The sequence below is a fragment of the Xenopus laevis genome, chromosome 4L, assembly GCF_017654675.1.
Source record: "Xenopus laevis strain J_2021 chromosome 4L, Xenopus_laevis_v10.1, whole genome shotgun sequence".
Taxonomy (NCBI): Eukaryota; Metazoa; Chordata; class Amphibia; order Anura; family Pipidae; genus Xenopus; species Xenopus laevis.
This window is the reverse complement of record NC_054377.1, coordinates 72347048-72374626: the sequence shown is the minus strand read 5'-3', so window position 1 is coordinate 72374626 and position 27579 is coordinate 72347048. Positions and strand designations below refer to the sequence as shown.

Sequence of the window (27579 nt, the reverse complement as noted above, 5' to 3'; positions counted from 1 at the left end):
ATTTTTATACTGATCTGTTCCTTTAATCTAGACATATGGCAGTAATAACTTTTGGGGGGGAAAAGGACAATAATTACACATTATCATCTTAAAGGCATAGTTCACCTTTAAGTTAACTTTTAGTATGTTAAAGACTATTCTAAGCAACTTTTCAATTGGTCTTTTTTATTTTTTATAATTTTGTAATTATTTGCCTTTTTGTTCTGACTTTTTCCAGCTTTCAAGTGGTGGTCACTGACCCCCATCTAAAAACAAATGCCCTGTCAAGCTATACATGCATTAATATTGATCCTTTCTATTACTCATCTTTCTATTCGGGTCCACTCCTATTCATATTCCAGTATCTTATTCATATGAATGCATGGTTGCTAGGGTAATTTGGACCCTAGCAACCAGATTGCTGCAACTGCAAACTGGAGAGCTGCTGTATAAAAGCGAAATAAATCACAAACCATTGTGTTTAACAAGTATAGAATTGATCGCTAGTTTTTTTTATTTTTTTTTTAGAATTTTCCGATTTTTTTTTTATTTTTAGACATCTAAAACATACTTGAGAAGAAGTGATATGTGAACATTGAAATGGTAAACTTACCTTGTTGTGTGTACAGTGTCTTTGTTTTTTTGCCTTTTTCTTTAAAATCACAAAGCCCGAAGCTAAAAGTGTTGAGACTTGACATACTGTTATAAGGAAACGGCCTTGGTGGTTTTCTTCATGCAGCCAAACAGGAAGTCAGATACACATTTCTTTGCAACCCTTTTAGTTCTGCGTTTTAAAACTGCTCGCAGCCATTTATCAATTTGTTGCCATCATTTTCCTATGTATGGCATCCTACAGCGACGGTAGCCAGTCCGCTGGGACAACAACAGCTCTGCAGAAGCTAGAAGGGTTTGCTAACAGATTATTTCATAGGAATGGAAAGGCTGCTTCTCAAGATCAGAGACTCGCCCTGGAAAATGAGGGATGTTTTGTGTCTGAAAGTACTTGTCTATGGGACAAGACAAGTAAGTGTTCACTCCATGTGTTTTTATTTTTATAAGAAAGTTTAGTAGTTGCACCACGCTTGATTTTTATGTATATTTTTAAATGTGGATTTTAATTGCAGCTTTTCTACATTCATTGAAATATACAGTTGTGTGTTTCAAGAACCTTTGAGTAAAATTCACTAAATGCATTTGCCTGATCTGTGTCCGTATCATGTAAGTTAAGTTATTTTACTGCTAGCATCATGAAACCTGGCCTAATTGAGCGGAAGCCTAATTTTATTTTATTTTTTGTTGGTGCTTTAGTTGAAATGAACTGATGCTAACAAGATTACATAGCACAGATCCCTTACTCTTTCCATCACTGGCTGTCCCTCAATACTTCTGAATAAGTATAAGAATAATGACATTCTTCTCTGCTTTATAATGCTGTACTGTTGCAGTAGTAATATGGTTTTGCGTTACTGGTTTATTTTAGGGGAACATCACTATTGTAGTAAATGATTTTATAAGCCAGACTTCCACTGTCCAAATGCCTACAATTTAAGTAGTGCTGTTTCAACAAATTCGTTTGATAGGGGATGATCAGTCTTTGCTTTGCACGTTTCTTCTCCAGATTAACCCTTTGTTTAATTGTAATAATTTCTAGGTGAAATTTTCCCCAAATGACTTTTTTTCCACTTCAGCTTTTCAGTAGTAGAAATGTACCTAATTCATTCTTTATTGCTGATTTTTTTTTTTTTTCCAGAGTTTACTTCCTATTTAATTTATGGTTCACATTTGGTTACAAATTCAACTGAAGTATTCCATTCTGTGGTTTCAAATCATGCTGACCGTACAAACAGGTGGTGGACCAATTCATGCTTATCCAGTCTTGTGGCCCCTGGATTGGCTATGAGATGCCCCTGCAAACCTGTAGAAGCGAACAATGGTTATGCATTAGGGTCTCACATGATGCAATTCTCATTACTTTGGCTTTTATTAAATAAGCAAGTCTGGGCTTCTGTTGGAAGGGTTAAGCTTAGGGATCATTTAGGGATCATTATAAATTATCTAAACGACACAAGTCAAATAATATCTGCCATAGAAGCCTATACAGCAAGACTGATTAATAATCTGAATATGCAGACTGCATTTGGTCTGTGGATACGAATCTCTACACAGTCACCGGCTGCTCTACAGGGAAACAAACAAAGCTGCTCGAGTTCTGGGAAGTAAGGTGGGGGGCCTCCCCCTGCCATTTGAAAGTATGATTGTTTCCCTGCAGAACAGTTAGGGACCGTCTGAAGTTTCCTATCCTCCGCAGTCAGAGCAAGTAAAACGAAGAGGTAATTTCACTGCATGCTGTCAGGTTTCTTATAAAAATGGTATACATTGTTTAACTAAAGTATATTGGAGATAGATTTCTTTTTCAATAAAGAAAGTAAAAAATGGATTTTATTTTTTGCCTTTACATTCCTTTTAAGGACCTGCATTCCTTAACAGAGAAACCCACAAACACATATGCATTGCATGTGTATATCCTGACAACGATCACAAGAGAGTTTGTCTTGTAATTTATGTTTTTTGATATTGTAAAGAAATCCATTTTTGAGACAATTTTGGAGTGCCAATTTCCCTGCTGATTTATATTTATTTAACTTTACTTAATTTTACTATATTTACTTTAATTTTGTTATTGTTCTGTGATTGCCTAAACACAATTTTCCGGGATTCTTTTATGTCTGCCATGGTGCTGAGAGATTGGCTGATAAATGCAATATTTTGTACTTTTGTAGAAAACAACATAAATGTTGGTTATATCCTAAATTGTAGTTTTGGAGGCGACCAATTGAGAAGGATTTGGGCTTTTTTGTGGGTGACTAACTCTAGACAATGTCAGTCAGTGGCTACTAAAGTGCATAAATAACTGTATTGTATTAAAAAAGACCATTAACTTGAGGGGTGAAGGCATCATTTTGTCTCTTTGAAGATCCCTTGTAAGGCCTCACATTGAGTATGCAGTGCAGTTTTGGGCCCCAGTCTGACATGCAACTAAACTGGTATAAGGTAAAGGAAGAATTAAATGAAGGAAAGACTCTAAAGGTTAGGGGTGTTTTCTCTGGAGAAAAGGAACTTGTGAGGGGACATTACTCTTTACAAGTTCATTAAAGCATATTTTAGACAGGGGGTAATTTTTTACATGGTAAGGAACAAGAAGCCACCCCTGTAGACTTAAAGGGATACTGTCATCAGAAAACATGTTTTTTTCAAAACGCACCAGTTAATAGTGCTGCTCCAGCAGAATTCTGCACTGAAATCCATTTCTCAAAAGAGCAAACAGATTTTTTTATATTCAATTTTGAAATCTGACATGGGGCTAGACATATTGTCAATTTCCCAGCTGCCCCTGGTCATGTGACTTGTGCCTGCACTTTAGGATAGAAATGCTTTCTGGCAGGCTGCTGTTTTTCCTTCTCAATGTAACTGAATGTGTCTCAGTGGGACATGGGTTTTTACTATTGAGTGTTGTTCTTAAATCTACCAGGCAGCTGTTATCTGGTTACCTTCCCATTGTTCTTTGGTTTGGCTGCTGGGGGGGGGGAGGGAGGTGATATCACTCAAATTTGCAGTACAGCAGTCAAGAGTGATTGAAGTTTATCAGAGCACAAGTCACATGACTTGGGGCAGCTGGGAAAAAGACAATATGTCTAGCCCCATGTCAGATTTCAAAATTGAATATAAAAAAATCTGTTTGCTCTTTTGAGAAATGGATTTCAGTGCAGAATTCTGCTGGCGCAGCACTATTAACTGATTCATTTTGAAAAAATTATTTTTTCCCATGACAGTATCCCTTTAAATTACACTTTTGAGTGGAAGCTGTGAAAGTTTAACAGTGAGGGCAGTGAGGTTGTGGAATGTCCTGATTGTTTTTGCAGATTCTATTAATTCTTTTAAGACTAGCTTGGATGACTTATTAGACAGTCTATAATATGCAAGGTTATAGTAATTTCAAAATCTTCAGTTAGTCCTTTTCAAATGAAATATGAAACCCAAATTCCCATAACTGTTATAAACTCGTTTAAAGGTCTTCGCTGTCAAGCATATATCACTTGCCCCCTTCTTTATGCCTTAGGCATAGAGGCGGGGCAGGCAATTACCTCAGCTTTCCACTATGCTCTTCCTAATGGTAAGGGCACATGCTAAGATTCAGGGAGATTGTCGCCCGGTGACAAATCGCCTCTTCTTTGGGCGAATGATCTCCCTGAAAAACATTCCTGCTGGCCTTCGTTTTCCGAAGTTGGCTCACGAGGAAAATTCCGGCGACTTTAGAAAACGATTTGCCCCTGGTGCCATCCTGCTGGCAATTTAGATTCTAGCCAGCTGGAAGGCTTTTTGGGGAGATTAGTCGCCCAAAGAAGAGGCGATTTGTCACCGGGTGACAAATCGCCGGGTAGCCCTTACCCTAAATGTCACTGCATACTCCACATTCCCCCTCCCTCCTTGGATGTACCAACTTATATGGTACAGAGGGCTGGAATTTTTCTAATCTACATGGTGGAGGGCTGATAATGGAAGCCAGTGTTAGCCACTCCCTGATTAAAGACCACACCCACTTTAAACCACACCCATGTTATCGCAAGACCATGTCCACATTAATAGCACACCAAAAAACCAGATGGTTGGTGTTCACTGCAGGGATCAGGGCCAGAACTAGGGGTAGGCAGCTGTCTAGTACGCCATCATTGAGGGGCGCACTTTTAATGGGAGTTTTTTTTTCTATTTTTTTTTTTTTTTCCAAGCGTTTATTTAATCATTTGTTTCAGTAATCATGGTCACTCAGTCCGGTAGATCAGATTTATTTTTGGCTGCTGTTGGCACAGGTAAAGATTGGAGGCAAAATGATGGCTGCTGGAGGGCTGTATGATGTATGGCTGCTGAGCTTGCTGGTACAGGTATGGGGGGCAGTATGATGGATGGCTGCTGGGCTTGCGGGTACAGGTATGGGGGGGCAGTATAATGGATGGCTACTGGCACAGGTATGGGGGGCAGTATGGTGAATGGCTGCTGGCACAGGTACAGGGGGGGCTGTATTATGGATGGCTGCTAGGCTTGCTGGTACAGGGGGCAGTAATATAAATAAAAAAGTGTTGTACATTTTCTTGCTTTCTTTATTTAAAAACCATCATGGTAAGGAGGTAAATTGTAATGCAGGACAGGGGGCACTGATTGAAGCTCTTGCCTAGGGTGCCAAACTACCTTGGCCCGGCACCGGCAGGGATGCCATTCATATGTGAAAAAAGTTGTCATATTAAGGCATACTCTTAAATCCATATGCCTCCTCCTCCCCTGTGTATAATACAGTACCCCAGCATATGATTAAACACCTTAGGGGCCCCTAACAACAATTTTCAAATGTTAACAAACCCCCAGAACAAATACCAGGCTTATTTATGTTCCATTGGGATCATAGGTCAGGCAGAGTATGGCAAACACAGGGTGCAAAGAGCAGGCAAAGTATGACACACAAAGGGAGCATAGGGAAGACAGAACAGAGCAGGAGACAGGAATCAGGACCAGTCTAATATGTGCTACACACAGTGACGGTGCTGGTGCTCCATTAGCAGTTTGTATGAGGGGAGAACAGGTGAACAATGTGGGCAGTTTCAGTCTGGGTCTCAGGTGTGAACAGTACAGGGCTTTATGATATAAACAATAGAGGTGTCACAAGTGTGAACAATACAGGGGGATCACAGGTGTGAACAATAGAGGGGATTACAGTCTGAATTTGATTAAACAATGCAGGGACCAATTAATCTCTTTAGTGATACCTTTTAAATTTTACAAATGGAAAACAGACACAGCAGGCAGATTTTGATATGAAGGGCCACATAAGGGGGGGGTCGCGGGCTGTCAGTTGGACAGCCCTGATCTAGAATATCTGTTTTAGCATCCATTACATACAGGAACACCTCTTTCAGTTTTGGCTTCTTTAAACACAACAACGTTTTCCTTCTTAGTTGTCTTGGAGGATCTTGAAAATGTTTGCATGAAACAACAGAATTGTGTATGAATAGCAGCATATTGTTGAAGTCCACCGTTCCGAGGCAAACTTAAAGATTTGCGAGGATGAAATGCAGATAGATAATGGTGCGCTTATGTTGCCATAGAAACTAACCGTGCTGATTCAATTGAGCCTTTTAACCACTTTATGCATAATACTTTCTTGACATTTTACGTGAGTGTAAGTTTAGCGCTTATAGTGGTGAACCTTTTATAGAAGAGGAGGGATTTTAAAGCATTACCGAAGAGCAGCTTGCATCTGTTTAGATCACTGCAGAGGTTAATGTGGGAGTGCGTTGTTAATGAAGCACTCTATCCCTGCATGGTAGCACAGAATGGATAAACCAAAACCCCTTTAATAGGACAAGTGCTTTGGAATGGTTTCACATCATTTAACTCTCTTGATATATTAAGGGAAAAAAAATACATCCGGCCCTTTGAAGATTAAAAAAACCCAGCTGGTTATTTGTAGTACCGATCAACATGATTGTGGAAAAAGGTATTTCAGCATGAATGGTAAGTAGATGACAAGAACGCCTATAGTTAATCACAGTCGTGCCATTTCGTTTCTGAATATCAAGTGCACAGTTCCTATATGATAAATTGCTTTTTCCTTTGTAGAAGTAAGTTCACTAACATTGCTGTTGTGCTTTTCTACTTCATTAGGATAGTTGTATTTCTACTTCATTAGGATAGTTGTATTCTTCAATGTGCAGGAATTTGGTGAAATCTGGTTTTAAACAAATGTGTTATTGTTTTCCTAATGCTTGATAGTCCAGTCAGTACATTCAGCAGAACAATTTGTACTTACATAATGAAATGCTGTATCTTTTATCTTTTTTAAAATATATGGAATATGGTTCTTTTCCTTATAACTGAATGCCTGCATTATAGAACACAAACTATATTATTTCTGTTGCAGAGGTTAAATGAGGTAGCTGTTTATAGTACAGGTATGGGAACTGTTATCCGGAAACCCGTTATCTAAAAAGCTCTGAATTACGGAAGGGCCATCTCCCATAGACTCCATTTTATCCAAATAATCCAATTTTTTTAAAATGATTTCCTTTTTCTCTGTAATAATAAAACAGTAGCTTGTACTTGATCCAAACTAAGATATAATTCATCCTTATTGGAAGCAAAAACAGCCTATTGGGTTTATTTAATGTTTACATGACTTTTTAGTAGACTTAAGGTATGAATATCCCAATTATGGAAAGATCTGCTATCCAGAAAACCCCAGATCCCATACATTCTGGATAACAGATCTCATACCTGAACTGTGTATCTGTATCATAATATAGATTTTATTACTGGTTGTATGATAATGTAAAATAATTACCGTATAGCATCATTATTGTTTCCCATTTGTGCTGCACTAGAAATACTAACTAAAACAGATTTATTCATAATAGCTGGGCTTTTAGATTAACGAGTTTTTTACATCCATGTTTCTGCCTGCAAACCTCTTCAAACCTATTTTGTTTAGTTTTAATTTGAGCATAATATGCACCTTCAGCGCTTATCTGGTGAAGGGGTGAAAGGGTGGAATGTATTCTAGAATTGCATTTGACTGTATTTGACTTAACTTTCCTTGAACTATATTTTGAGATATCTATACATATATACACTTAGAGCCGTTAAATTTGTGAAAGGGTGGAATGTATTCTAGAATTGCAATTGACTGTATTAGACTTAACTTTCGTTGAACTATTATTTGAGATACCTATATATGTATACACTTAGGGGTAAATTTACTAAGCGGTGATTCAAAACGAAGATGTGCTAGCTTTCAATTATGCCCAGCGCAACTTTGTTAGAGGTCTTCGCTCAGGCTAATTTGCATACGGCCGGAAATTATAAAGTTGAATGGACGTATATGTTGCAGCAAATACATTACATTACACAAGTCCAGGGAACCTTAATAAAGAAAATAGAGTTGTTATAATGCCCTACACATGAGCCCACTGTATAGTTAATGTCCCATATGTTAGAAAATGTATGGGGGAACCCGGTTACCCCAAAAAAATTTAAAGGACTTTTGTAGGCTGTCACTCTGAAAAAAAGGTAGACGCCAGCGTTTTTTGGGACTTTTTCCACTAAAAATATGATGTAAGTAACAGAAGATTGAGGAAGATCTATGCACCCCAGTGCACTTCGCCTAGTCTGAGCTGGTGAAGGCAAGTCTGGCGAAAGGGTAAAGTTTAGTAAATTCCGCATCTTAGTGAATTTGCGGAGTAACGCCCGTTCTCCAGAGCGAAAATTCGCCTGGCGATAGAGTGCGAAGCAACGCTAGCGTCTCTCTCTTTCACTAGCGAAGTTATGTCTGCGCCCATTAGTAAATCGGCAAAGTGCCTTAAAGTGGTAACACTGGTGAATCATCGCCATCGCCAGTCACTTCGCACTTTAGTAAATCTGCCCCTTAGTGCCGTTAGATTGTTTATATTAGGCTCTAGATACCTGCAATTAAACTGCAGTATTGGCCACAGGCCTGTTCCATTTACGTCACATATAGTTGTGGAGCTGTGGCCCCCAAAAGCGCACGATTATTGCCAGCTGCTAGTCAGTTGCAAGGAGTTCACAGAAGTTCTTGACATTTTGTTGCTGCAGTCAGTTCCCCATGTACAATATAAAATAAGCAGGTTGTATTTTCCCAGTGTTTTGCACTTGAAATGTAAGATGCACTACAATCAATTGAAAACAAAACGGCAAACCATCGATTTTACATGCCCAGATTTTATGCTTTCCTGCATTTTACACTGTTTTCTGTGGTCCGACCATTATATAACGCATATTACATTTCCCGGATTTTACGCCATTCATTTCAGGTCCCTTGAAAAATTTAAAATGGGGGGTCTTTTGCATTGCACCCTGACACATTCTTCTGTTCTGTATAGAAAAAGGAACATGACAATCTGTGAATCTGTGAACGGCCTCTTTGAAATCTTTAAATATCTGCCACTCCAGTTGTTAAAAGGTTAAAGGAAAACTATACCCCCCCAAACAATGTAGGTCTCTCTAAAAAGATATTGCATAAAACAGCTCATATGTAAAACCCTGCTTCATGTAAATAAACCATTTTCACAATAATATCCTTTTCTAGTAGTATGTGCCAGTGGGTAATCATAAATAGAAAACTGCTATATTAATAAATATGGGCTGCCCCCTGGGATCGTACGATTCACTGTGCACACAAACAAACTATACTTGTTAGGTCACATGAGCCAATTAACAGCCAGAATTCGGTCTTTTACTTCAACACTTCTTCCTGTTAGAGTTGTAGTATTTCTGGTTAGGTGATCTCTGAGGCAGCTCACATACATCCATAGAAACGCTAGCTGTCTGCTCCTATTTTTTCTTCTAACCCCTTTTCTGAGCTCAGCTAAACCATTACAGTGCTCAATGCACTCATTCAATGAAAAGCATCCATTCAAATGTATTATATATTGTGGGACCACAAAAAACGATGTAAAATGCAGGATTTAAAATTGAGGTTTCACTGTATAGGAGTATTTACGTTTTGCCTCCCTAGTTATGGAAACAGGTTGCATGCAGTTATGAACATACTTTATGTAATTTTATTTCTGTTTTATTAAAAATGCTTCAGTATATAAGCAATAAGAGCTGTAGCAAAGATTTCCATACAGTAATATAAATAAGATCATGTGAGAACTATATGACTGCAGCCTTGGAGTGAAAGGTGCAATTTATGAATTAGAAAGTTTTCACATCTTAACAGAATGATATTTGTGTTGACTTTTGTGGAGTTTATTAAAATAAAAAAGGGTGGATATCCGAGCCTGTCTTGGTTATGGCTGTTATGGTCAGATTTAAACTGCCTATTCGAGTCCTTTAGACCAAGTCTGCAGCTTATCTGCTCGTGTAAGGGACCCTCCAATGGGGCTTCCCCACCAATATCTGGTATACCAGTATGTATTATTTGTAACGATATTCCATACTCTAGTTCTGACTCAGTGTAGCAAAAGCCAGTTCTCTTCTCTCTTTGCTACATTGTAGAGTCATAACCAAAAGTGAAAAAGAATATGAACAGCAAAACACACATTGCTTTCAATAGCTATTGCATTTACAAATATGTATAATTAATCTATCTTGAGAGGTTGCTTAGAATAGCATTTTCTTTCATATGCAAAAAGAAGTGCATAACTTCATGTAGAAATTTTTAACAAATTACCGGTTTGATTATCCCCACTTACTGAGCTGCTCTTGGAAAACATGGAGATGGATAATTAAGAGTATATCTTAGAAATTGCTTTAAAATAAAATGCAGCTGGTAAAACCATTATTTCTGGTGTACAATTTCAAAACAAAACTTAGAAAATGTATTTGGAAGTTGAAACACTTTATTAATCTCATCCCAGAACGTAGTGATTTCAGAGTTACATACCTTTTTCATAATGTTGCAGTATGTTTGCTGTGTGTGCTTTATTTACAGAACATTTGATCATTTAAATATTTTTATTATTTCAGTGAAAGAATTTCTAGCCAAAGCCAAAGAAGACTTTTTAAGAAAGTGGGAAACTCCTCCTCAGGTAAGTGGTTTGGGGAAAGTGTTTTCTGTTATTCCTAAAACGTCTGTATTACTCCTAACACTTGAGTGATGCATATTCTAGAGGTGGTTATGTTGAATAAGCAGAATTTGCTAAATTTGTGATCAGGAAACTGTATTTGAGACTTCCCCCCCCCCTCTCATGTTTTGTTTGTCAATATTTTCATGAAACTGTAACTATACAGTTGTTGTTTATTTAATACAAATGTATCCTTACCTCAAGTTTTGTCATTGAGTGAAAACCCTCTTAGTGTTCTCCGAAACTGCTCTGTGTGCCTGTTGCTGTTCCTAATTGTCCTATTTACACACTTATATTTGTGACAAGCGTACCTCCACTTTTCTCTACCGAAGAACGTTAAAGGAGAACTAACAGCTAACTAAAGAAGTAGCTAGTAATGTTGTACATTATGTTTTGGACTTCTGTTTTGGCCCAAGACCACCACAGTCCTTTAACAGTAAAGATATGTCCCTCCAAAGATGCCCCAGTAGCTCCTCATCTTTTTTTCTGCTGATACACTGCACATGCTCTGTACTGCTCTCAATTACTCAGCTTAGGGACCCACTCACAATATACAGTACACATAGAATAGAAATGTCAGAATATAAAGCTGATTAGTAATTAATACAGATAATTACTACATGGCAGCACAGAAACCAGTGCATAAGCATCAGCTTATATTACAGGCCAACCTCATTTTCTGCTTGATAATTTGCGATGACCCCTTCATCAGCTGCTCAGAGCCCACTGAGCATGTGAGTGTCGCAGACACTTTCCAATATGTTGACCCCCTATGACAAGTTTGAAGTCCTGGATCATTGCTGCTATTGAGAAGCTGAAACTTTAGGCTGATACAGTAAAAGTAAGGTCATTATATAAAATATGGCATTTTTAGCCATATTAATTATTAGGGTTTAGTTCTCCTTTCATAGATGTTTTCCTCCACTTATAAAACTTGATAACATTTGGAATTTCTTAGGCATAATAAATTTCAATTAACAAACATAACGGCAGCAAACAGAATTCCTATGTGCCTGTCACCTCTCATAATACAGAATACATTTCAATTAACAAACATAACCGCAGCAAACAAAATTCTTATGTGCCTGTCACCTCTCGTAATACTACTGACTCTAAGACTCGACTTCTGAAGCACACTGTGTGATGACAGGCATTTCTCTGGCACTGCAATGTTGCTTGTGAGCCACTAGTTGGGGATCAGGGGCTAGTGTGCATTTTATAACAGAAGGAAGTAGGTGCTGAACCCTAGGTTCTGGTGCCACCCAGTTGTATTGTAGTTCTTCTTTTTCTATAACATGCATATATATCTAACAATCTACAAGGAGCGCAGGGTGGGACAAAAAGGGTGCAAGACCAAGGTTTTGAAGGCACAGGTTGTACATGGGACACAGAACAAAAAAGAGGCAGTAAGTATGCCCATAAACTACAACTGCCAGCAACTCCAAAGGGATGAAAGTTTAGTACAGAAATTGCAATTCAGTAGGTTTGACAGAATTAATGTTTTATCGTAATAGTGCATCCTGCAGTCAGAAAAGTACAGGTATTGCATGGTATGTGACTAAATCACCAACTTTCAGAATGAATGGGATTTGAGACTATGTCCCAGTGTCTAGTAAAAGCTGCATATCACTAAAAAATTCTTGTGATAAAATGTAAAAGCAATGGTCTCTAAGGCAGTTTCAGTTTACTTTGATTGGCAGTTGATTTGTAATGTTTTTGTCCCTGTCCTATTAAGTAACAAAACGCCAGTCTGCCAGTGGCCTAATAGTAAAGGTAATGCATTCAGTGCTGGAAAGTGCATGCACTCAGTGTCTATCCAGTGTGTCAAGCATGGATATAATAAATAATAAATGTAGATGGCTGCCCACACACTTAACATGGCAATAAAAACACCTAGTAAAAATAGCATGATAGTATCCCTTTAATAACAGTTTGCATTAGGTGATAAGACACATAAACTAATGCTGTTTGTGATTGCAATGACATGTACACCTAAAACATTTAGCCATCAGGCGACCCTAGCTGTGTGCAAATGGGGAAGCAAATCTGCTGCATGCACAAGATTTTCTCTAGAAGAAATCTGTTGTGAGTCATACACAAAACAGATCTAAGCGGGAAAGAAACTAGGTAAGCAAATACTGACGGCTGAGCTGTGGAAGAACAAGTGTATTTGTGTATTTGTGCAGCTTTCAAGAAGTATGTGTCAGGAGACTCCCCGTCCACCTAAATGGAACTCAGAGAACTGGTGATAAGGAGCAGAGAAAGAGAATACGGGAGCACTCTGATCTTGTGGATAGGTGTCCTGCTGTGCTTCCACGTGTGAACGAACGCTCCTGACACACAACCTTTCAAGTGAATATATTGAACACTGAGCACCAGCAGTAGTTTAAATCCATTATTTTATTGAGTCTTCATTAGAAGGTTAAGCAGATCCTATATCCCAACAGCACGCTTGACGCGTTTCGTGGACTAATCCACTTTCTCAAAAGCTTTTGAGAAAGTGGCTTAGTCCACGAAACGCGTCAAATATGGTGACTTCCCTTTACCATGATGAATGAGCATTGGTCTGTTTCGCCTCAGCCAGAACTTCAAGGGTGATGGCTCATGGGACACATTTAAGTAGCCCAGCAATGTGGAGCCTAAGTGCCCCCAATAGACTTGCATTGAAATCACATGCAAGAGCTTGTGCCAGAGCTTTTCAGTTGATGATTTGTTCGGAAACACAACAATGCAGTTTTTCAAGCAACTATTGAATTACAAACATTGACATGAGCTTTGACAGTGCTTTCCCCACTACTAGTGGATTGTAGGTCACTGACCTGCTCTACAATGCTTGCAGCATAGGTCCCATTAAGGGCCTTGTCAGCACATGCTTCTAGGGCTTATGCCTATGCCCTGTCTATACCTTCCATTTTTGACTAGTATTAATCATATTGGCAGCCAACACCATGCATGCTAATTAATTAGAAGGAACTTAGACATTCACAGTAGGGCAAGACTGGTCTGCTCAGCTATTCTGAAAGCACCTGGTTTGAGAGTTTGTACTAGAGTCCTGCACGGACCCAATTTGTTAAACCCGCAACCCACATACTTACCTGCTTGGACCCGCTACCCGACCCGCAAGTACCTTATCCGCAACCCGATCCATGACCCACTGACCGTCAAGAAACATGAAGTGCTGTCATTGTAAACCGGAAGTGACATCATTAGAAGTTGGCGTGATCAGAAATAAAGAAGTAAAACTCGCTATTAAGAAGACCCGCGACCGGGAGAACCGCAGACCCAAGTCTATACCCGCTCCTGAAACTTCTACCTGCAACCTGCAGGGTACTGCAGGCTTTTGCGGTTAACCCGCAGCTACCCGACCTTCTGCAGGACTCTAGTTTGTATTATAACGTAGTAGTTTTAAAAGGAAGTGTTTTATTTATAGCATAGGGTAAATTCAAAAAGTATTTTGTAACTGAGTTTTGGTCATTTTCTTTTTTTTGGTCTGTGATCATTCCTGCTTTACAAATTTAAAGTCACAATTTAGTTAATTTGTGCAATTATGAATTTACTATGTAGCTGTCTTATTATACTGTATTGATATTTTGTTTTCTCTTCTACTTCTTCAGAATACTGCAAGTCTAGATGATTTCGATAGAATGAAAACCCTTGGAACTGGCTCATTTGGAAGAGTTATGTTAGTGAAACATAAAGGTGCAGAGCAGTATTATGCTATGAAGATACTGGATAAACAGAAGGTAGCCACACTCTCTCTACTTTTATGTAAACATTGTTGTCGCTTAAGTTAATGATCGTTTTTCATCTGTCCATGCTTTTCACTTTGCAATTAGTCTCAAGGGGTGTAGGTTTTAGCTGGCAGAGACTATATCCCATGTGCCATGACTAGTGCTCATTCCAACTTGTTTCAGCCATGTGTATAGAAATTATATTTCATGTGCACTATTAAAAAACTGTGAGGTTCATTTATCAACACTGGGCATATTTGCACATGGCAGTATCCAATGGCAATTAAAAAATACTGCCTAGATGCAAATTTGCCCAGTACTCATAAATAAGCCTCCATGTCCACAGAAAGACTGGATTAGAATGAGTACTAGATTCTAATTTTTTTTTTTTTTTTTACAAATTTTTCTGTGTACCAAAATATGTTGGCCTCAAATTTAGTGTGTGAGCACATGACTTGGAGAAAATATGACCATGACCCTTATACATGTCCTCTTATGATAGCAAAGATAACTATTTATCAAATAGAAATTATAGGCTTTATTCATTTGTCTTGTAAAGGAACAGTAACCCCTCAAACTGAAAGGCCCCTGACACACATGCATTTTCTCAGCGTGTTTTCAGACCGTTCCATGATGCAGTTTTTAAAACTGCCTAAATATGCTTAGCGGTTTCAAGCTTAGGCAACGGCACATTACGCTAGCGTATTTACACGGTGGTCAGCTTTTTTAAAAACCGTGGCGCAGACTGCACCAAAAGAATGTCTGGGCCAAATGTGTGTCTGGGGCCAAAATGTAGCCAAGTAATTAAAATAAAATACACTATTAGCGCTAAAAAGATAATAATACTGCATTGGATGGCCCCTGCTCCTCCCAAGAAAGGGATCTGTTTTGCCTACGTTAATAAGATGCTGCCACTAATAAAGTTGACTTACGAGGCTAGAGAACAACCTGAAATTTTTTTTATAGATATATGGGGTGTCTGGATGGAGACACATATGTTAACCTTGCCATAACTGTGTGATACATATATTGCTGCTCTTTGACTGTATTCAGAATGTGAAGTCATAACTGCTGCTGTAATTTTTATTTTATTTTGTTTTATTTTGTCTGCTCCCCCTTCCCTTCCTTTCTGTATCCCCCCCCCCGTTTGAAATTTCAATAAAAAGAACACCTGTTAAAAAAAAAATACACTATTAGCATGCACTGATATAAGTTGTGTGCTTCAGAAAGACTATAGTTTATATAAACAAGCTGCTGTGTAGCCACAGGGGCAGCCATTCAAGCTGGAAAAAAGGAGAAAAGGTACAGTTTACAGTATATAGCAGATAACAGCCCTGTCCAATACAGTGGTGTTTTATCTGTTTCTGCTATGTAAACTGCGCCTTTTTTACCCAGCTTGAATGGCTGCCCCCATGGCTACACAACATCTTTATATTTAAACTTTCATAGTCTTTCTGAAGTAAACACACAACTTTGATACAATTTCAGTTTTTGGTGTTACTGTTTCTTTAACAGGACCCGATATATTAGTAATCATTTTGTTCTGTGCATGACTGCTTCAGTGAAACCACCTGTTTATTCATTTCTAATAAATCCGTCTTTAATGAGGAAATATCTGTTTCAAGCACCCTTTATGCCTCTCTCTGAAAAGTAATTTGATTATGCAAGCACAAAAGATAACTTTTTATTTTTTTATTTAAGTCGTAACCCATGGATTGTTGGCAACTTCAATCTAAAGGTGGGCATACTTGCCCAAGTTTTCACAGGACATTACCTGTTTTTTGACCACATTAAATGACCCTCCAAGCATGCATGACACCTTAGATCAGTTACGACAGACAGTCCTGCAATACCATGGGTTTACAGTCAATCTTTCCATACTGAAAATTGCATCTTTTGAAGCCTGTTTCTCCTCCTCCTCCTCCTCCTCTGAGCACTTTCTGATCAGTTAAGCAGTCTGTTACTATAATATCTAGGCCCCAATTTCCTACATCTATGCAATACACTTATAAATAATAATATATACCGTCCACTGTAACTTGAGTATGATTCTATATCCCAAACCAACAGTCACTCAACTTTCTACACTGTCCTCAGGACTTTGCTAACCCCTACAAAAGCAAACTAGGTTCCATCCAAAAACAAATCACCACTACTACAGGCTGAATAACTATCCTCTCAAACTGAACTTGATACTCTTAAACCTGAACTTCTTCCTCCTTTTTTCTATTTCTGCTGATAGTATGCTCCTTAACCCTACTGACTTGGCATACTGTCTGGGGTTAATCTTTGACTTCCTCTCTGTAATCAGATAAAAACCAAATTCAAAACCTGTTTGTTTTTCTGTCCAGTATTTATTCATCTATCTATCAAATCTATCCCTTCCTTTCTCAATAGCATCTAAACACTTATTCATGCCCTCATCCTTTACTACCTAGACTAATGTGACTTGCCACTTGCTGCCCTCCCTAAAACACTAAGCCTCCCTGCTTGAGTCAGTCTAAACTGCTCCATTCACCCTGCAGAGAACAGTCTCCTCTGTTGATTGTTTCATTTCTCTTCAACTAACTGAAACTCTTCACATATGTTTCTCTTTACCTTTCTACCCAGTCAGAATCAGAGCCTGGTTACACAAACACCCTCCATCGCTGTAATCTGGCTTCAAAGGAGAACTAACCCCCCCCCCCCCGTGTAGAGCAGCCCCTTTCAACTTCCCTCTATAAGCCCCCTTTACCTCTCCCTCCCCACCCAGTGGATTACCTAGATTAGGGCTCCTATTTGGAATCCTGAGCTCAAAACTAGAGCAGTTCAGTGGAGCCATCTTCTGTCCATTTATATCCTCTTTGCGTCAGTTTGCCGACACAGAGCCTGCGGGTGCATGCACAGTTGAAGCGCATTCCTGACTAGCCCCATCTGATCTATACCTCTGGAGTTCCATCCCTGAATTCCTCCATAAAAAATCCTCCTAAATCCCTTTAAAGCTAAATTCAAATACTATCTTGCATCTAGTTCTGTAGCATTTAATGAGGCAATTTCTCGACTGCTGAAAACTGGTGTCTTACGCCACACCACATTTTTGCTTATTTCAGTAGTTGAAGAACGGAATGAAATGGAATGATGCTGGTGGCACCATTAAAGTGGACCTGTCACCCAGACACAAAAATCTGTATAATAAAAGTCCTTTTCAAATTAAACATGAAATCCAATTTCTATTTTTTATTAAAGCTTTGTAAGCTGTTGTAAGCTCATTTAATAATCTCAGCTGTCAATCAAATATTGTCTGCCACTCCTCTATGCCTGTGGCATAGAGCCGGGGCAGACAATTACTTTCACTTTCCATTCAGCACTTACTAGATGTCATTGCTCTCCCCACATTCCCCCGTTCTCTTTACCATTTAATTGTGTAGCCAGGGCATGGGGTTGGACATCAGGTCCCCCATTCTGGTGCACAAACAAGATTTTGAGATGATTCAAGGCTTCCCTTAATAACCGTGTGCACAAAATGGCTGCTGCCTGCTTGCTATAATTTTGAAATCCCAGACTGAAGGAAGCAAGATTCAAATAATTTTACAGTGGTGTGAAAAACTATTTGCCCCCTTCCTGATTTCTTATTCTTTTGCATGTTTGTCACACAAAATGTTTCTGATCATCAAACACATTTAACTATTAGTCAAAGATAACACAAGTAAACACAAAATGCAGTTTTTAAATGAGGGTTTTTATTATTTAGGGAGAAAAGAAATCCAAACCTGTGTGAAAAAGTAATTGCCCCCTGAACCTAATAACTGGTTGGGCCACCCTTAGCAGCAATAACTGCAATCAAGCGTTTGCGATAACTTGCAACGAGTCTTTTACAGCGCTCTGGAGGAATTTTGGCCCACTCATCTTTGCAGAATTGTTGTAATTCAGCTTTATTTGAGGGGTTTCTAGCATGAACCGCCTTTTTAAGGTCATGCCACAACATCTCAATAGGATTCAGGTCAGGACTTTGACTAGGCCACTCCAAAGTCTTCATTTTGTTTTTCTTCAGCCATTCAGAGGTGGATTTGCTGGTGTGTTTGGGGTCATTGTCCTGCTGCAGCACCCAAGATCGCTTCAGCTTGAGTTGACGAACAGATGGCCGGACATTCTCCTTCAGGATTTTTTGGTAGACAGTATAATTCATGGTTCCATCTATCACAGCAAGTCTTCCAGGTCCTGAAGCAGCAAAACAACCCCAGACCATCACACTACCACCACCATATTTTACTGTTGGTATGATGTTCTTTTTCTGAAATGCTGTGTTACTTTTACGCCAGATGTAACGGGACGCGCACCTTTCAAAAAGTTCAACTTTTGTCTCGTCGGTCCACAAGGTATTTTCCCAAAAGTCTTGGCAATCATTGAGATGTTTTTTAGCAAAATTGAGACGAGCCTTAATGTTCTTTTTGCTTAAAAGTGGTTTGCGCCTTGGAAATCTGCCATGCAGGCCGTTTTTGCCCAGTCTCTTTCTTATGGTGGAGTCGTGAACACTGACCTTAATTGAGGCAAGTGAGGCCTGCAGTTCTTTAGATGTTGTCCTGGGGTCTTTTGTGGCCTCTCGGATGAGTTGTCTCTGCGCTCTTGGGGTAATTTTGGTCGGCCGGCCACTCCTGGGAAGGTTCACCACTGTTCCATGTTTTTGCCATTTGTGGATAATGGCTCTCACTGTGGTTCGCTGGAGTCCCAAAGCTTTAGAAATGGCTTTATAACCTTTGAAATTGAACTCAGGTGTGATAAACCACAGTTAAGTTATTTTTTAACAAGGGGGGCAATCACTTTTTCACACAGGCCCATGTAGATTTGGAGTTTTTTTTCTCCCTTAATAACGTAAACCTTCATTTAAAAACTGCATTTTGTGTTCAATTATGTTATCTTTGACTAATAGTTAACGGTTTTTGATGAGCAGAAACATTTAAGTGTGACAAACATGCAAAAGAATAAGAAATCAGGAAGGGGGCAAATAGTTATGTATATAGTGTAATTAAAGTTCATTTTGCTTGACTAATGTGATAAAATAGGATTTTGAATTTTTTTTTTGGGTGACAGGTCCCCTTTAATTCAGCTGGAAAACAAATGCTGTGTTACCACAGAGACATCTCTGTATGTCTGTCTGTTACATGAATGAAGAGGCAGCAGCAGCACAGGGGTGATTTGACTGTTTCTCTGCCAGCTGAGATACACTGGCCGAGAAATTCTGTATGCATATAAAAGAACGTTGGTTTTTGTTTTGTAGGGTTTTAGCAGTACATGCAAGGTCCTCTTAACTCAATACACAAAAACAGAAAATTTAGTGGAGTACAAGTGATAGTGTCCCTTTAAGTGCATGTTTCTAACTGTATATTAGTTGCTTCCTTTGCATTTACTCCTACAACCATCTGTGTTTCTGTTGTATTTATAGGTGGTGAAGCTGAAACAAATAGAGCATACATTAAATGAAAAGAGGATATTGCAGGCAGTGAACTTTCCTTTCCTTGTCAGGTTGGAATATTCCTTTAAGGTAAGTGGTGCAAGTAAGCATGTCAATATTTTTGATTCAGTAGGAATTGCTTTTTTGTGAACACAAGGAGTCCGCTAAACAGTTTGATCAGGCCCGGACTGGCAATCTGTGGGTTCTGGCAAATGCCAGAGGGGCTGCTATAAGGTGTCATAGAAAGTCAGTATTTAGTGGGCTGGTGGGGGCTGTTTGGTCCTCTGTGTATCCGAAATGCCAGGGCCTACTTTGATTCTCAGTCCAGACTTGAGTTTGATGCCCAATATGTATATGTTTAACTACGTATGCAGCATGTGGGGCCCCCAAAATAAAGACACCCCACATGTGTCTGCTGTTAGAAGTCGGGTCTCACAACGGTTGCATCACGGGACCTACGTGGCAGCCCCCTTGGCTCGTTGCATACAATGCTCTGCACTGATGGCAGATATAAATGGTTTGTGTGCATTAGTACATTGATACCCCACTGTACAATACAATTGTTGGCCAGCTTAAACAGTGGAGTACTTTAATGGTCTATTTAAATTGCCTCATTAGGTTCACTTGTACTGTGTAGGAGAAGTCTAATGCACACAGTAAGCTGCAGCTTAATAATCTACTGTACAAACTGAAATACAGTGCATGTAAGTTGTAAATAAGTATATAAGTACATTTTTTCGCCTTGTTTCGCCACAAAAATGAGGCCCATAGACTTGTTTGGCGTCAGCAAAACGGGTCAAATTCGCCCATCCCTACTAAAGCAGACAGTGGGTGGTGTTATTTCATTTGTGCCTGTAATAAAAAAAATATTAAGCTCTACACTATTTTTTTTAAAAAATATATTCGTATAATAAATATAAATAAAACAAGTATAATGCTTTAAGACTATTGCCACATAATGCGGATCTTGGCCTGTGGAGAAACGCAAGACGATGCAGCTAATTTTGGTGTGAAATGCAAAATCTTGCATTTCGCCACCCAATTCCTCAGGCGCAGGAAATGTTTCCAGGTGCCAGCATTTCCATCAGCAGAGCAGCAGTGGATTATTTTCTCTACAGGCCGAGATCCACATCGTGTGGCACTAGCCTTAAAGAGTTCTGAATTTGGGCTTAGATTTTCATATTTCTTATGTTCTTTACCTAACTATTGTTTTTGTTTTAATCCAGGATAACTCTAATTTATATATGATTATGGAATATGTCCCTGGGGGAGAAATGTTTTCACATTTAAGAAGGATTGGCAGATTCAGGTTAGTAGCTTTTAATATGGATACTAATTGGCGGTCTGTAACGTTATGTGTCTGTATAGTACTTTCTAGATGTCTGATGTTTCTGCTTAAATCTATAAATGGTCAAGTGCCTTGAAAATACATCCTTTAAAAAAACAGGTGTAAAATGTATTTTTCTTTAAAAAAAAAAAAGAAAAAAAAATACTCATACAGGTATGGGACCTGTTATCCAGACTGCTGGGGACCTAGGTCTTCCGGATAACGGATGTTACTGTATAAATAAAAATACTTAAAAGAAAAAAACATGTAAACATGAAATAAACCCAGAGGACTTGCCTTGTTATACATTTCTTACAGCTTGTTTTTGGAATTTCTCATCTCGGTTGACAACATTTGGATCAGATTTGTTTATTTATAGTTAAAATCCGCCCTGAATGCACAATGACAGACCGTGTTTAAGTCACGTACACCAACTAGAGCCAGTTGGGATTTATATTGGCGTAGAAAACTCTGTGCTATTGGCCTAAAGGTGGCCATAGATGCATGTATGAAACAAATTTTTGTACGATATTTGGTGCGTGTATGGTGGGAGATAAGACGACTGATATCGGCAGAAAACTTGGATATTGGGTTATCTAATATAAATAATTCTAAAATATATTGGATATTGGTTGGCTCGGTTGGGCTGGCCGGAAAATGTCGATTGTGCGCCTTTGAAGGCACTCGAACGTCAGCTATTGTTAGTTCTTAATCATCAGATACAGGTAGAATTCTATTGTTTCTACCAGTACTGTAGATCTGACTATTCAGACTATTTCCAGGAAAGATCGTTCATTTCAATACACACGTGTAGAGCTGAACGTCTATGGCCACCTTTAGACCAGTAAAGTAAAAAGTGATGTGCAGGTATTGAATCCATTATCCAGAAACCCATTATCCAAAAAGCTCCAAATTACAGGAACGCTATCACCCATAGACTCCATTTTCAACAAATAATTCAAACTTTTACAAAATATTTCCTTTTTCTTTGTAATAATAAAACCATACCTGTACGTCGTCCCAACTAAGATATAATTAATCCTTAATTGAGGCAAAACAATATTATTATGTTTATTTAATCTTAAAATAATTTGACCGATATAAGATATGGGGATCCAAATTACTCTTATCTGGAAAACCTCAGGTCCAGAGCATTCTGGATAACAGGTCCCATACCTGTTATCCAGTTATCTCTCCTGCTGCATGGATTGATTTTAGGCAGTAGATAATTTTCTGGAGACTTGTTTAGCAACCGTTGCAACTAAAGTGGCAAACATTTACTGTATTTATTTGCAGTGAGCCTCACGCGAGATTTTACGCAGCTCAGATAGTGCTGACATTTGAGTACCTCCATTCACTAGACCTTATCTACAGAGATCTCAAACCAGAAAATCTTTTAATTGACCAGCAAGGATACATTCAGGTATGTAGCATGTACAGGTGATTTGAATAATGCCATAAAACTTCACAAAGCTTTAATGGAACAGAAGACTATCAGGACACAGTAGTGCTCATTTACTCATTTAGCACACAGGCAGCAGTATAGACCAAGTGGCAGATCATTTCACTAATGTGCCCAAATATTAATGCTACTGCTAGGCGATTCCTGATTGCACTGTGCTGGCGGGCCGCATTATTATTAATGTTCATGACGGAGGCAGCGGGCCAGTGTAAATTTAAAAACAAGCCGCAATTGGCCAGTGGGCCGGACTTTGGACATGCCTGACTTAAGCTTTTTAAAAAGTAAACATAATTTCAATCAACTTTGCAATATACATCAATTAAAAAATATGCAGACTTTTCATGACTTTAAATGGTTTCTGACAGTTCCCTAAGCCTAGCTCCCTGCTGATCTTGCTGACTATTTTGCTGAGCTGACTGACTACTTACTTTGTATCAACAGCCATCTGTCCTTAGCCTGCATCTTCCAAACCCCACAATTGATTTCAATAAGGAAAGTAACATCACAGTGCAATGCATTGTGGTTATGTCATTCCTGCATGCTGTCTGTAAGCTGTGGAGTAGTTACAATTTGTAACAACAGTGTTTAAGTCCCTCCTTCCCTGCCAGGATTTCAAATGATGCAGAAAGAGAAGAACTGTTAAACAGCTGGATTTCAGCATAGAATGTCATTTATTCATACTTTTTGAAGAAATGGGCAACTGTGATGAGTATATTAGGCGTTTCTGTGTTGTGTTGTGTTATTAAATTTTGGTTTGGAAGCCAGAGTTCCACTTTAAACTTAGATTTTGAAAAAACTGTAAAAAAATGGAGGAGAATTGAAAAATATCTATTTCTGGGAAAAAATTTGAAAACATGAACTGAAAAAAGTTTGGAAGGTGAACAACCACTTTAAACAGTAAATGTTACAGATTAGTTGTAAAAACCAATGTTTTCTAGCGCTATTTGTTTTACTATATTTTCCTCTAAAAATTGTTTCTCAGACATGTTAATAAAACCTTTAACATAGAGTAAGGAAGCATCCATAGATCAATTTAATTGTTCTATTGTTTAATTTTTTTACTCATGATACTCTGCAGCATCTGCTTTCAGTTTCCCTGACTACGTAACCATTATTTCCTATTCTCAGATCTGCTTTATGCCAGCACTTGCCATCTATCACCAGTCATTCTCCTCCCCCATAGTCACAATATATAGCTCTATCTAGAATTTATTATAAGCTTTTTATGCTAGGAAATAATTGCATTCCTGGGGTGGTTGTCACATAAAACTATTGCTGCAGATCTTCCTTTCTTTGTTGAGTATTCTGCTGTTGCGGAAGATACTAAAATTATTTTGAATATCCAGAGGGTCCAGAAATAAAACACAATTTGCTGCTGTTCTGCTCTTTATCTTTCATATAATAATAATAATAATAATAATGTTTTTTTTATGCAGGTCACAGATTTTGGGTTTGCCAAAAGAGTAAAGGGCAGAACTTGGACATTATGTGGAACGCCAGAGTATCTGGCACCAGAAATTATTTTGAGCAAGGTAAGAATTTCTATAAAAATGATTGGCTCTGCATATCAGAATTGCTCATTTTCTTGGAAAGTGTAACTTATCACCTACTTACCAGAGTGAATAAATTAGGCAGTGACTAGTAAGGTGTAATGGCATGTGAGCATTTTATTGTACTCTGTCCATGTCATCTGTCACCCACTTACTATTCGTCTGAAAATTAATTGCGCTGTTTACAGTAGACACTTCTGCTAATAGGGTGAGTGTTTCCCATTCAGCTTTATGGAAAGGCTGTCATCATGTCAGTTGTTATGATTACCACTATTGTGATCTAAAATTCACCAATGCAATTAGCCTAAGAATGTCACATTGTTGCCAATAATTATTTCTGTGCAAAGATAACAGAGAGGTGTTATGTTGTCTAGAATGGTTACTATATGAATTACAGTATTTATTTGGTTTTGCCTGGAAATATACTCCTCTGGGTTTCAACAACCTAGCACTAGGCAGAACTTAACATCTTAATTTAGCTAATGGAAATATATGTTTTCATGACAGGGTTATAACAAAGCAGTTGACTGGTGGGCATTAGGAGTTTTAATATACGAAATGGCTGCGGGGTACCCCCCTTTCTTTGCGGATCAACCCATTCAGATCTATGAAAAAATTGTGTCCGGAAAGGTGAGTGCCTTTGATTAAAACTCCAGTCTTTTTTTATATGATTTTTTTTGTATGATTTGAATCCATTATTTATTTCTGCATTGTAGTAAGTTGTTCTGTTCCTATACAGTGCACTGAAGAGACAGCAGCTTCCTGAACAAACCATGACAAATCACTCGTGCAGAAAGCTGTATACACTATTGTTTGTAAATAGTAGACCCATATAAGAGATTTTTTTTTTTTTTTAAAATGACAGATAATTGCAGGGGCAGACTAAAAGGAAAAAAATTAAAAAGTTATATGAGATCATTATATAGTCATACCATATACTGGGCACAATATCTACAAAGTTCAGGAACGAGTCTCGTTGGCCTAAAAATATATGAAAAAGTAGCATCAAATCCAAATTGTACCAGTTTCCCCAATCCAACAATCTGGAGCTTTCCTGTATTTTTCTCTGCACACAGGTACGGTTTCCTTCCCACTTCAGCTCAGACCTTAAAGACATGCTAAGGAACTTGCTCCAGGTAGATTTGACCAAACGATATGGGAACTTGAAGAATGGCGTTAATGACATCAAGAATCACAAATGGTTTGCTACAACAGACTGGATTGCAATTTATCAGAGAAAGGTAAGGAATTTTTGATAATTAAAGTGTAATTTTTCACACAGACATACATTATAATAAAGTTCTCATTCAACAATAAGCAAAAGATATAATATAAAATATAGGAGAAAAATCAGTCTCTTAGATTAAATTTCCCTTGCCTACGACGCACAGTCTCTCCGCTGCACTCAAAAAAATCTTCAAAAATTATATATGGATCAGCGCCTATGACAACAGAGAAAAAAAACAAAAATAGTGCAGTATAATTAAATATTGCAGCTGCACCTGGTGCCAGGATCAATTTCTAGGTGTAGTTCCCCTATAATCATCCTCTCTTAATGGTGACATGCAAGATTCCTTTACATCCAATGAGAGTGTTAAATTTGTTTTTAAAAACCTTTTTTAAATACACGGTATTACACTATCTTGGATTTGTATTCCCCTTATTGGAACACATGAGTCGACCCAGAAGGGAACGGAGATCTGCTAATACTATGGGCATTATATTGCATTATCGTCTTGTGAGTAGCCAATTTAGCCATATGGTGGTGGAAAAAGATTGAAAGTAAAGGAATCTTGCATGTCACCATTAAGAGTGGATGATTAAAGGGGAACTACAGCTAGAAATAGATCCTGGCACCGGGTGCTGCCGCAATATTTAACTATACTGCACTATTTTTGTTTTTTAGGCGCTGATCCATATATAATTTTTGGAGAGCTCATTCTATAATGTTACTGGTCTTTATAGTTTTTAACAGTATTTATTAATTTGTGCTTGTTATCTATGTTTTCAATATGCATTTTTTACAGTGACTTTTCCTTAACCGTGGCAAAATCTTGATCTTTGCATGCACCACAATTGGTTTAATGTGCTGACCATGCACAGGAGTACACTGCTTAGAGGGATCACTGCTTGTAGGCAGGTCGGGTCTTGGATTCAAAATAGGCCCTGGCATTTCAAGTACACAGAGGCCCAAACAGCCCCCACCAGCCCACTTAGTAGTGACTTTCTATGGCATCTTACAGCAGCCCTCTGGCATTTGCAAAACCCACAGATTGCCAGTCCGGGCCTGCTTGTAGGGTCCCCTCTAGAGGAAAATGTGACTGTGTGTGAATTCATTTGGTAGCTTATAAAATGAAACTGGTTGTTTTGCATCGAATGTTGACACAGCAGCAGTTATGATAATCAGCTATGTATCCGCTATTTTGAGACAGGGTGTTATTAACTTACTGTTGTATTCTTTGTAATTAACAGATATTTCAGGGGTGATGTGTCCCTGATCTGCTGTAATTATTAGCTCACTACTTTCAGCAACAAAATGATTAAACCTCATTGCTGCAATAAAATACGAGGTCAGGTCACAAAGGAGCAAAATGCTAAATATAATAAGATCTTGAACATTCCTTTTTAAAATGAACAGCCTTTCTTAATATATTCTGAAGAAACAATAATACAGATACTTGAATACTTCTGTTTCCTCTACAAGGAAAGATGTTTGTAAATGTAACTTATGACTTCACACATAGTGGGACATTCACTAAGATTCGTAGTTGCGCCAGGCGTAACTTCGCCGCACTTCGCCAGTGCTTCGCGAATTCACTAAAATCCGAAGTTGCACTCAGGGGTAGCGTAAGGTTGCGAAAGTTGCGCTAGCGTTTATTCGCTAAGTGAAGCGAAGTTACGCTAGCGATGGTTAATTTGCATACGGTGCCAAATTCAAATTTCAATGGAGGAATATGTAGCAGCACTACAAATGCCTGGGAAACCTTCAAAACATCAAATAAAAATTTTATTTTGCCCTACACATGTGCCCACTGTATAATTAAGTTTCCATGAGTTAGGAAATGTAGGGGGGAAGGAGGGGAGCCCCAAAAAATTTTTCGATCTCTTTCAGCCTATCACCCATAATATAGAAAAAAACGCCAGCGTTTTTTGGGACTTAGAAAAAAATTTAACTTTTTTTGAAGAAATCCCTATCTAATCTATTGCACTTCGCTTGGTCTGAGGTGGCGAAGGAAGTCTAGCGTAAAAGCGTCGCACGTTAGTGAATTTGCGTAGTTTCGCCAGGCGTAAGGGTGCGAAGTTACGCCAGCTTCCATTAGTAAATTTGCGAAGTAACGAAAATGGCCAACGCTAGCGAATTAACGCTAGCGTTAGGCGCTTCGGCGCATAGTGAATTTGCCCCATAATAGGAAGTTCTCTGTTTTATTGGAGATTCTATTTTGGAAAATAGAATTTTGGAAGCAAATAATA

The 27579-nt window shown here is 38.5% G+C and overlaps 1 protein-coding gene across 3 annotated transcripts in view; it reads left to right on the top strand.

Annotated features, from left to right (window-relative positions):
* Positions 1-27579, top strand: part of prkacb.L (protein kinase cAMP-activated catalytic subunit beta L homeolog) — a 54186-nt gene that overhangs the window by 23946 nt on the left and 2661 nt on the right. The window contains exons 1-9 of one of the 3 annotated variants that reach the window (XM_018258156.2): positions 788-1002; positions 10513-10574; positions 14225-14353; positions 19761-19859; positions 20996-21078; positions 22393-22519; positions 23995-24090; positions 24616-24738; positions 25185-25349. In XM_018258156.2, the coding sequence (XP_018113645.1) occupies positions 822-1002; positions 10513-10574; positions 14225-14353; positions 19761-19859; positions 20996-21078; positions 22393-22519; positions 23995-24090; positions 24616-24738; positions 25185-25349 (1065 nt within the window). In that variant the 5' untranslated portion in view covers positions 788-821. Of the gene's footprint in view, positions 1-787; positions 1003-6518; positions 6541-10512; positions 10575-14224; positions 14354-19760; positions 19860-20995; positions 21079-22392; positions 22520-23994; positions 24091-24615; positions 24739-25184; positions 25350-27579 lie in introns of those variants that run through there. The other 2 variants (XM_041590299.1, XM_018258157.2) reach the window with 2 other exon arrangements.